Here is a 12476-nt window from a genome sequence, read left to right on the forward strand (position 1 = left end):
TGATTAGGGGCCTGGAGCATCTCTCTTATGAGGAAAGGCTGAGGGACTTTGGTCTTTTTAGTCTAGAGAAGAGAAAGCTGAGGGGGGATCTGATCAACACCTATAGATACTTAAAGGGTGGGTGTCAGGAGGATGGGGCCAGTCTTTTTTCAGTGGTGCCCAGTGACAGGACAAGAGGAAATGGGCACAAACTTGAACATAGGAAGTTCCATCTAAACATGAGGAGGAACTTCTTCACTTTGAGGGTGGCAGAGCACTGGAACATGCTGCCCAGAGAGGTGGTGGAGTCTCCATCTCTTGAGATGTTCAAAACCTGCCTGGACAAGTTCCTGTGGACCTGCTTTGGCAGGGGCATTGGACTAGATGATCTCCGGAGGTCCCTTCCAACCCCATATAATTCTGTGATTCTGTGGGGGTTTTTTGTTTCCTAGATATGTTTTGGTACATGATAATTACATATAATACTAGAAAACATCAAGAGATCCAGACTCATCTTTTCCAGTTATAAGGACTGAAATGTCATCCAGTGGAGAAAAATGTTAGTCAGTGGGGCTGGAGAGGAGCAGCAGGACAAATTAGGAGGAGCTGTTGATTCCCTCAAGGGCAGAGAGGTCTTGCAGAGAGATCTTGATAGATTAGAGCACTGGGTAATCACCAACCATGTGAAATTTAACAAGAACAAATGCCAGATTCTGCACCTGGGACGGTGTAATCCTGGGTGTACGTATAGATTGGGGGACAAGAGGCTGAAGTACAGATCTGCAGAAGGGATCTGGGAGTTTTGGTTGATGGTAAGCTCAATATGAGTCAACAATATGCCCTGGCCAAAAAGGCCAACTGCATCCTGGGGTGTATTAATCACGTTGGGTTCCACCCCTTATTCCATACCATTTGCATCATGCTTAGATCACAAATACTATTATCTATGAAATCTATACACACATACATATATAGATAGATATATGTAAATCACTTAGTTATGATTTATCTCTATATACAGAAGTTTAAGTCAATTTCATAGCAAATCAGATTCTCAGGGTAGGAAAAATGGTGTGAAATTCATTAGGGTTCGTGCCCGTGGGTAACATGTCCATCTCGGAGAAGTTTTACTAGACGCCACTTGATCAATCCAGCTTAGGTTTCATCATTATCCTGAAAAACACTTATAGGACACTGTTAGTATTATAAACAACTAACATCATACTCAGAATTAAGTATTCTCACCCAGGGTCAAATTCCCTTGAGGTACACATTGAACTTCTCCATTCTTCAGCATCACCCACCAAGTACATCCAGGTCCTTGAGCAAAAACAGTCCCATGAATGGGCTTGCCTTTGCCCGAGGCAGGAAAAACCCATACAGTTTTCCCTAGCATATTCCTTTCATGCACCACAGGGACTTTATCCCCTTCTACAATATGTAAAAGGTCTGATTGAGCAGGACCACCTTGACGGATGGATCCTCTGGTAGTAACTAACCAGATAGCTTGCGCTAAATGCTTGTCCCAATTTTTAAAGGATCCACCACCCATCGCTTTCAGGGTAGTTTTTAACAATCCATTGTATCGTTCAATTTTTCCAGAAGCTGGTGCATGATAGGGAATATGATATATCCATTCAATACCATGTTCTTTTGCCCAGTTACTTATAAGATTGTTTTTGAAATGAGTTCCATTGAGTGACTCAATTCTTTCTGGAGTACCATGTCGCCACAAGACTTGCCTTTCAAGGCCCAGGATGGTATTCCGGGCAGTGGCATGGGGTACAGTATAAGTTTCCAACCATCCGGTGCTTCCTTCCACCATTGTAAGCACGTAACGCTTACCCTGGTGGGTTTGAGGGAGTGTGATGTAGTCAATTTGCCAAGCCTCTCCGTACTTGTATTTCAACCACCGACCTCCATGCCACAAAGGCTTTAACCTTTTAGCTTGTTTGATTTCGGCGCATGTTTCACAATCGTGGATAACCTGCGCAATAGCGTCCATGGTTAAATCCACCCCTCGGTCACGAGCCCATTTATATGTTGCATCCCTTCCTTGATGACCTGAAGTGTCATGGGCCCACCGAGCTAAAAATAGTTCACCTTTATGTTCCCAGTCTAAATCTGTCTGAAAAATCTTAGCTGCTTGATCCCCTTGCTGATTGTTTCGATGTTCCTCAGTGGCTCGACTCATAGGTACGTGGGCATCTACATGGCGTACTTTCACGACTAGTTTCTCTAGCCGGTCAGCAATATTTTGCCATAATTCAGCAGCCCAAATGGGTTTACCCTTGCGCTGCCAGTTGCTCTGCTTCCACTGTTTTAACCATCCCCACAGAGCATTTGCCACCATCCATGAGTCGGTATAGAGTATTGGCCACTTTTCTCATTCAGCAATGTCTAGGGCCAGCTGGATAGCTTTTACCTCTGCAAATTGACTTGATTCACCTTCTTCAGTAGCTTCTGCAACTCGTTGAGTAGGACTCCATACAGCAGCTTTCCATCTTCGATGCTTTCCTACAATACGACAAGATCCATCAGTGAACAAAACATACTGTTTCTCATCTGAGAGTTCATTATATGGTGGGGCTTCCTCAGCACGTGTTACCACCTCCTCTGGTGGCATTGTGAAATCTCTGCCTTCGGGCCAGTTTGTGATCACTTCCACAATTCCTGGATGATTGCGGTTTCCTATTCAAGCCTGTGGTGTGATTAAGGCAACCCACTTACTCCAGGCAGCATCGGTGGCATGAGGAGTAGAAGGAACTTTACCCTTGAACATCCAGCCCAGCACTGGTAATCGGGGCATCAGGAGGAGCTGGGCTTCAGTACCAATTACCTCTGAAGCAGCTCCAACTCCTTCATACGCTGCCAAGATTTCTTTCTCAGTTGGGGTATAGTTGGCCTCGGAGCCTTTATAGCCTCGACTCCAGAATCCCAGGGGTCGACCTTGAGTTTCCCCTGGTGCTTTTTGCCAGAGGCTCCAGGTAGGGCCATTGTCCCCGGCTGTGGTGTAGAGCACATTTTTAATGTCCTGTCCTGTTTGGACTGGTCCAAGGGCTACTGCATGCACAATCTCTTGTTTAATTTGCTCGAAGGCCTGTAGTTGCTCAGGACCCCATGCAAACTCATTTTTCTTTCGAGACACTTCATAGAGAGGTTTCACAATCTGACTATAACCTGGAATATGCATTCTCCAGAAACCCACAATGCCTAAGGCGGCTTGTGTTTCCTTTTTGTTAGTAGGTGGGGACATAGCTGTTATTTTGTTAATCACATCCATTGGGATCTGGCGACGACCATCTTGCCATTTAATTCCCAAGAATTGGATGCCTCATGCAGGTCCCTTGACCTTACCTCTTTTTACAGCAAAACCTGCTTTCAGAAGAATCTCGATTACTTTCTTACCTTTCTTGAAAAACTTCTTCTGCTGTATTACCCCACACAATGATGTCATCAATGTATTGCAGATGTTCTGGAGCTCCACCCTTCTCCAGTGCAGTCTGGATCAGTCCGTGGCAAATAGTAGGGCTGTGTTTCTACCCCTGGGGCAGTTGATTCCAGGTGCACTGGACGCCCCTCCACATGAAAGCAAACCGTGGCCTGCACTCTGCTGCCAAAGGAATAGAGGAAAAGGCATCAGCAATGTCAATTGTAGCACACCACTTGGCTGCCTTGGACTCCAGTTCATACTGCAGTTCTAGCATGTCTGGCACAGCAGCACTCACTGGTGGTGTGACTTCATTCAGGTCACGATAGTCTACTGTCTAGCTGCCAGTCTCCATCAGACTTTGGCACTGGCCCTATAGGGCTGTTAAAGGGTGAGTGAGTCTTGCTGATCACTCCTTGGGTCTCCAGCTGACAAATCAGGTTCTGAATGGGAATCAGAGAGTGTCGGTTAGTGCGATACTGTTGTCGATGCACCGTGGAAGTAGCAAGTGGCGCCTGCTGTTCTTTAACCTTCAGCAATCCTACCACAGAAGGGTCATCTGAAAGGCCAGGTAAGGTAGACAGCTGTGTAATACCCTCAGTCTCTACAGCTGCTATACCAAAAGCCCATCGATACCCTTTTGGGTCTTTGAAATACCCTCTCTTGAGGTAGTCTATGCCAAGGATGCACGGAGCATCTGGGCCAGTCACAATAGGATGCTTCTCCCATTTATTCCCATTCAGGCTCACTTTGGCCTCCAGTACAGTCAGTTCTTGAGATCCTCCTGTCACTCCTGCAATAGTGACTGATTCTGTCCCTCTATGATTCGATGGCATTAGGGTACACTGTGCACCAGTGTCCTCCATGGCTTTATACTTTCGTGGCTCTAATGTGCCTATTCATCGAATCCACACAGTCCAATAAACTCGGTTATCCCTCTCCTCCTCCTGGCTGGAGGCAGGGCAACCCTAATGCTGAGCACAGCATCTCCAATTCCAAGGTGAGTTCCTGTCTGGACAGGGGCAGTGCATACTCTGAACTGGAGCAGCCATGTTCATGTAACCATCCTTTCTTCTGTCTGCTTTACCTTGCAACTCAAGCACTCATGCCTGTAGGGCTGAAGTAGGTTTTTTATCCCATCTCCTCATGTCCTCTCCATAATTGCAGAGGCAAAGCCACAGGAAACCTTGGAGTGAGTCCTGTTTCCCTTTGGTTGGTCTCATAGGAGGCGTTTTTTCTTAATGGCTGTGACTTTGGTCTTAGCACCTTGTGTTTAAGCAGGAATTTGAGCATGAGCTGCAACTTGGGTCTGAGCTGGGGAAGAGTAGGATTCTTTCCCAATCTCAGAGAGTTTTTCAAGCAGTTTGTGAAAAATTGTCTCGTTTTGCTCAACTATTGCCTTGGGCATTTTCTCCATTGTCTCATTCTGTGTCTTAGCTATATTCTCTATTGTTTCAGTCATTGTCTTAGTTTGTGTCTTGCTTATATTCTCTATTGCCTCAGTCTGTGTTTTATTTTGTTCAGCCATCTTCTCAGTTTGTTCAGCCACTTTCTTAGTCAGGTTTTCTATTGCTGCAACACCAATGGGACGAGAGAGACTATCTTCATACTGTCGCACCCTGTCAGCAACCTCATTTACAGTTGGTGTATCAGTATCAGATGCTCCCCAGACCATTGTTGACAAAGTGTGGGAATACACTGATGGTGCACTCTGCACAAACTTTTTCAACAAAGGTTGTTGACATGGCATTTCATCAGGATTTATAGTCACTTGCCAATCGCTATAAATCACTTCTCAAACAGCCAGTTCTCTCAGGTATGTAATACCTTTCTCCATGCTGGTCCATTTGCTTGGACGGCATTGGATATCATCCTTAAAGGGATATCTGCTCTTTACAGCTGATAGCAGTCGCCTCCAGAGACTGAGAACGTTTCCCTTATTCCCAATCGCTTTATCAATACCTCCCTCTTTGGCCAGATTTCCCAGCTGGTTGGCCTCTCTACCATCTAAGTCTATGGAATTAGCTCCACTGTCCCAGCATCGGAGCAACCAAGAGAGAAGTGGCTCCCCATCATGACGAGTAAAATCCTTCCTCAGATTTCGCAAATCCTTTAAGGACAAAGAGTTAATAATTACATCTACATCTGAAGCATCATCCTGTATTGAGGCTGGCTGAGAAGGACCCTCTCCCCTATCTACCTGAGAAGGAGCTGTTGACTCTGTTGTAAGAGGGTGCTTTCCTTTATCTACACCAGAAGGACCCTGTCCTGGATCTTCATCAGAGGAACCCTCTCCCATGCTGACTGGCTTGGGCATGTCCTTGTCGTAAGGGGCAGGGGAACAAGCTGACCTCTTTTTCTGCTTCCTGGTCACCGGAGCAACTTGTGCCGTTCTGCTGGCGCTGGGGTAGCGGCAGTGCTCGGTTTGGGAGCTGGAGCAGTGACAGCGCTGGCTGTCGGGGCTGGAGCAGCCGGTGCCGCTACGGGCGGGGGAGGGGCTGGCGATAGAGGGGTGGGGGGTGCAGGCGGCGGAGTCACTTTTACCGCCGGCTGCTGAGTGACCGGGGCCGGGCCGGGCCGGGGCGCGGCTTGGGCCGGGGCCGGGGCCGAAGCCGGTGCTGGTGGAGGTGCGGGCCTGGCCGGTGCCGGAGCCGGTGGGGGGGGCAACCGATGCCGCTGGGGCCGGTGTCGGCGTGGCCAGGGGCGTGGCTTTCGCCGGGGCCGGAGCCTTGGCTTGTGCCGGTGGCTGTGGGGGGGCAGCCGATGCCGTTGGCACCGGTGTCGGCGTGGCCTTGACCGGTGCCGCTGGCTTGGCTTGGGCCGGGGCCGGGGCTTGGGCTGGAGCCAGAGCCGTAACTGGGGCTGGTTCTGTTTGTGTCTGCACTGAGACTCTCGCTGGGGCTGGGACAGCAACTGTTTGTGTCTCTGCTGTGGCTTTCGCTGGGGCTGTTGTCTGAGTTCCTGCTATCTCTGATACCACCCGTGTCTGAGTAGCAATACTGCATGCCACATAATGCTCACTTCTGCACCGATACTTAATAGTAAATACTGCCTGCATTACATTCAGTAAAATCGACAGCACTATCACGATTAAGTGACAGTAACAATAACCACAATAATTCTCCAAAGAGCCCACAGGTTTTCCATTCCCTAATTCCGTTGGTATCACTTTGGGATAATCACTAGAAGGCACAGTAAACTTTCCCCAGCTAAAACCGAAACTGTAATTAACAACAGAATCCATCCCATGATGCCCAAGATATGCAGGTATCATAGTAATCCAACTGATCACATCATACATCTGAAGGCAAATCCACACCAACATAGCACACTTGACCCACCACATCCAAACACAAAAAACAAATAAACCCTTCAGTATATTCGGCCAGTTAAACATCACTGCATCAATAAACTTCATACAAAGCTCTCTAAAAATACCATATACAATATTCTGTAGGAACGACATGATGTAAGCTGTCGGTTCTCCTTAAGCAAGCTGGAATTCAAACTATTCAGGCAATCTTATCAGACCACAGTCGTTGAGCCCCACGTTGGGCGCCAATAAATCTGTCGTGGTTTTGGCCGAATTTACCAAAACCAGACTGACAGATGGCCCTTCCCCCCCTCTCCCCCCCCAAAAGAGAGAGAGAGGAGAGAAAGAGATAAGGAGATTTACAAGTTTAGAATGAACTAAACTACTTTAATGAAGAATTCATATTAAAATTAAAAAAAAAAAAAGAAGAAAATGATTAAATAGATACAATATATACAAAACCGTATCAAGCTCCCAGGATGACAGTCACGTCACCGGCAGGCACTGGGGAAGTCCCAGACTGGACTCAGCCACGGATGGAAACTGGATTCCAGCTCTGGAGTCAGGAACACACAGATCGGGATCAAAGGCAGATGAACAGACAGAGTCCTCTCTGGACGTCGGCCATCGCAGGAAGGGGGCTGACCCTTTGATCCCTCAGCTTTTATACTGAACATGGGGCAGATGGGATGGAATACCCCTGCTGGTCAGGTTTGGGTCACCTGTCCTGTCCACTCCTCCCTACAGATGTGACCCCTTTACGTTTTTCCGTTTCTGACCCTCTAAGGGGCAAATAACGAAAATTGGCTGACCTTGGTTGTTATAGCAATAAGTATAAGCAAGGGCCTCTCTGCATACCATTCCTTGGCATGTAGCACAAACATTGGTCTTATCATTCTGGGAATGAGCAGTTTTCTCCACAATATGCCGTTAATTTCAGAGAGTTAGAGGAGGCCTAGCTAGGATGTAAAATTACAGAACAGAAAATTGGTTCTGTTTTACTTCAAACCAGGACAGCACAGTATAGCTTATAGGTCAAAAGAAGTGATTGTCCCACTACACTCAGCATTGGTGCGGCTTCACCTTGAGTACCGTGTGCAGTTTTGGGCTCCACAATATAAGAGCAGCATCAAACTATTAGAATGTGTCCAAAGGAGGGCAGCAAAGTTGGTGAAAGGCCTTGAGGGCATGACTTATGAAGAGCGGCTGAGGATACTAGGTTTGTTCAGCTTAGAGAAGAGGAGACTGAGGGGTGACCTCATTGCTGTTTACAACTTCCTCAAAGCGCGGTGCTGATCTCTTCTCTATGGTGTCTGGTGACAGGACGTGAGGGAATGGCTTAAAGCTGCATCAGGGGAAGTTCAGATTAGATATTAAGAAAAAGTTCTTCACTGAGAGGGTGGTCAAGCACTGGAACAAGCTCCTCAGGGAAATGGTCATGGCCCCAAGCCTGTCGGTATTCACGAAGTGTTTGAACAACACTCTTAGAGATATGGTTTAAGGTTTAGATTGACCTGTGTGGAGTCAGGAGTTGGACTCTGTGATCCTCCTGGGTCCCTTCCAACTCAGGATATTCTATGATTCAAAGCATATTCTGTTTTACCATTTTGTAGTTTCATTTTTGCAGGATGTGCGCCAGGGAAAATAGTAGTAATGCAATAAATTGTGCATGATGTTTGTGTATAAGGGGTTACTGCTGCATTTAAGCAACTTGACTACCTTCCTGGCTCTGCTATGAGTGTGATATCAGTCAATGTTTTGATCTTCTCATAATGCCAGTCATGGGACTTTAAAAGGTCAAAAATATATAAAGTTAGTGCAATCAAGGTTTGACTTCAGTTCTGTAATAGTTTTAAACCCCACTCTCCACCAGGAATAATGCTGTAATCATTACAGCTTTGCTTAGCTAACCTTGGAGATTCATTATTCCCAACTTTTCCTTGCTTTGTTGTAGTTAATCATGTTGCTTGTTTTCTTCCCAGTTATTCTAGTTGTTGGGGAAGTATCTGAGCAAATCCCTTGAGACATGCATGTATTTGGTGTTCTGCTACTGCTAAGCAGTTTTCTTTTCACCTAAAGAGGATTTATTTTTTTACAGAAGTATTTGATTTCATAGTTTAAAAAAATACTGGAAACTTTCTTTCTGTGTGCTTTTCTTGTCAGTAACAGTATAAAAATATAGACTTTCTTCCCCTTGATCATAACAATCTAAGAGAAGCTATTAATGTGAAGATTTCCTAAGTTCCTGTATATTGTGCTGAAAATGACCGTATTCATTTCCTAATAATTTCTGTGCAATCCCATACATTTTATTAGATCTATAATTCATATTCTTTTATTCTATTTTAGTGCATTCTGTGCTGGAAATTTCCCATCATTTCCTTTTTCACCAGGACTACTTTTCACACTTTGCCCCGGTACGTAGAATCATAGAACTTGAGGCCATTTCCTCTCATCCTATCACTTATTACTTGGGAGAAGAGACTGACACCCACCTTGCTACAGCCTCCTTTCAGGTAGTTGTAGAGAGTGATAAGGTCTCCCCCGAGCCTCCTTTTCTCCAGGCTGAACAACCCCAAACAAGCCCAAAACTGAACACAGTATTTGAGGTGCGGTCTCACCAGTGCCAAGTACAGGGGGACGATCACTTCCCTAGTCCTGCTGGCCACACTATTTCTAATAGAAGCCAGGATGCCGTTTGTCTTCTTGGCCACCTGGGCACACCCCAGGTCCTTTTCCACGAGGCAGCTTTACACTCTTCCCCAAGCCTGTAGCATTGCATGGGGTTGTTATGACCCAAGTGCAGGATATGTGACGCTCCATGCAGTTAAGGAGGGCTAGAAATGTTCTCTTCACTGTTGCTGCTGGCTTAACCACAAGATTAGTCTGTGGGAAGAAACAGGATGGTTTATTGAGCATTGACCTAAGAAGTGACAGACTTGAGGAAATACGTATGCAGAGAGAAATGACATTTTTATATATGTATGTGTAGTATTATACTTTTTGTGTGTGCGTATGTGTGGCTATATGAAAAAAGGTATTGGGTCCAATTCTGTTCCCTTACAGACTTACAGAAAAGCTGAAGGTAGGAGTAAAAATAATTCTAATTCGGCAGCAGTAGTTCTGTGTTGCCTAGGTCTGTAATTTTATAAACTCTTGAGAAAAGTCATGTTCTCTCCCCTCTGGTAGATTACATCCTGGTGGTCAGTCAATGCCCTGCAGAGATGGTCTGTGTATTTGGTACTTTGCTCTTGACCACAGCACAGTCTGGGGATCATAGTGAAGTCTGAATGTGGAAGCAGGCTCCGTCTAACTTTTCAACTTTGGAGAAGTTTCATTGCAATAACAACCACTTGTGTTTCCACAGAGGAAGTAAAATAGGGTCTGTATATAACATTGTGCTTGATTTTCTGGGAACGTCTGTGTAAGAAAGACTTATGTTAGAAGTTTTTTTTTATACACGTTGGAGATGGGGCTGAAGGTTTCAAAAAAAAGTCCACAGTGTCATGGTCTGTTTGGATCTCAAATTTGCAGGACAACGTACTCTGTGATTTAAAGTTTATTTCATGAACTCATTAAGAAACATGACAAATGGGCTCAATCCCCTTTTTCCCAGACTAGTCTCACGTGAATTCACTTATTCACCATTCAAGTCATAAAGTTTCATAATTTATAACCAATAACTCTTAATATCGTGCACCTATGAGCAAAAGAAAAGAATTAGTTACCTAGCTGACAGTGAGAGTGCTCATCCTTCCTCCACCATAATGATGTGGGCATCCCCTGTGTCACACCGGAAAGCATGAAAGCCTCAGCAGTCCAGCTGCTGTTGGATCCACTTCAAAAGCTTTTGGGGTAAGCTAATATTCTGTATCCTCCAGCTTGGAGGTTTGGTCTATACCATTTCCATAAGTTAGTAGATTCTGACGAGATTGCCAGACAAAAGACAATGGCTACAGGAGACAGCAATTTGCAGGTGATAATGGCTATAGTATAATAGCCCTTTAGCTCTTTCTGGCCACCTGTCCTGCCTATGTGGTGCTCTGGCTTTGACCTAATGGCACTGCTCCCAGCATACATCTGGCCTTAGCATGAGCTGTGTTATCTAAGCAGGAGTTGAGTGAACGGTCACACACAGTAAAGGCAAAAGCTTTTAGAGGCTTCCAGGTTAGATTTTGCGGTGTACTACCTCAGAAGTACTTAAGGGTTGCCAGCACAGCATCATTCTTTAACCTTATATTGCACTGCTTGTGAAATACACTACTCTGAAACACCTAAAACATCATGTAAAGCATAAGGCTTTCTTTGTCCTGATAGCCAAATATTAAGAGTATGAATGAGGCATGAAAGCTTTATAAAAAATGATCAAAATAAAATCCAGGCTGAAAGGCTAAAAAGCACTGCATGCAGGTAAATGCATTGCATTTCTTAGGGGGCTAAGTAGCTAGGTGAACATACAGCATTCATATGGCTGTGCAGCTGTTTCTTCTAAATTTCAGTTCCTCCTTATAAGTTATTCATATTATTTGTTTGCTTAGATACTGAATTGGGCCAAAGGAAAAAATGCTGTGTGATATATTCTGTGTGAAATTCCCAACAAGCAGATATTAATTTAAAATTGTTAAACATTTAGAATGTTAATTTATAAGTTATTATTTGTGCTTTGTGTAAAGTACAAAGATGCAAAGAAATTTAAAGGAAGTAATGACTCCATTCACAAATACAAGCCAAATTTTAATTAAAGCTGATTTTATATGTTTCTGGGGTTGAAGTTTGCTGAACTCTAATTGTTATATTATTTGCCTTTCTAACAAATTTATGTATTGGTTGTATATTGCTGCTTACCATTATGTCCTGAAGGTTGGCCAAGCAAGATAATTTTTTTTTACTCTATGAATTTTTGTGCTAGAACATCTCATAATAATTCCCTAAAGTTAGTTGTTAAGAACTGTATCTTCAGGAATGGAAATTTATGCTTATAATTTTAAATACACAGTGGTATATTCTAGATATTTTGAAGTGTATATTTTGTTTTAGGTATTAGTTTAGTTATTAAATCATTGCTGTCCTTTTTTTCTACTTCTATTTTGTCTTCAAAATAAAAGCTTTAATTCAGTGTTGCTTCAGTTGTTTCTGTGTTACTGCTGTTTTGATAGCACCTTACAAGCACCATAACCACTTGACAGTGTTCTGCCCTGCACTGAACAAGATGTCTGCTTTGTGCAGAAAAGTCATGTTTGTGTCCAGTGGCTGAAGTATATTCTTATTTGTCTTGTAGGCACAGGAGAGAGTGGCAAAAGCACGTTCATCAAACAGATGAGAATCATTCATGGATCAGGTTACTCTGATGAAGACAAAAGGGGCTTTACAAAATTGGTGTACCAGAATATATTTACAGCAATGCAGGCCATGATCAGAGCCATGGATACCCTCAAAATCCCATACAAGTATGAACATAATAAGGTGAGATTTTTGTTTATTTCCATAGCTGAAACTTTTCCTCTTTTATCTTTAGGAAATGTACTGAAGGTCTCTAAAAATTATACATCACGTACAAGTTATATTTTACCTAAAGTTTAGAAGAAAAGGGCTTCTTCCAGTCCTGCCTCTAGTTCTCTGCCCTTTGCACTGGTCTGACAACACAGGTGCTGTTCTTAACAAGATGTCTGGGGGGTTTGTCATAGTGAGAGGGTAAAGGGCAGGCTGGTGTTTGCCTTTCCTCCTTTTTTCCTTTCCTCCCAGCCCATGTACTGG

At 44.3% G+C, this 12476-nt stretch overlaps 1 protein-coding gene across 1 annotated transcript in view; it reads left to right on the plus strand.

The window, feature by feature from the left end:
- Positions 1-12476, plus strand: part of LOC141476693 (guanine nucleotide-binding protein G(q) subunit alpha-like) — a 191633-nt gene that overhangs the window by 35307 nt on the left and 143850 nt on the right. The window contains exon 2 of the mRNA XM_074165503.1: positions 12001-12185. Coding sequence (XP_074021604.1) covers positions 12001-12185 — 185 coding nt within the window. The remainder of the gene's footprint in view (positions 1-12000; positions 12186-12476) is intronic.

This window comes from Numenius arquata, chromosome W (genome assembly GCF_964106895.1).
Source record: "Numenius arquata chromosome W, bNumArq3.hap1.1, whole genome shotgun sequence".
Classification (NCBI taxonomy): Eukaryota; Metazoa; Chordata; class Aves; order Charadriiformes; family Scolopacidae; genus Numenius; species Numenius arquata.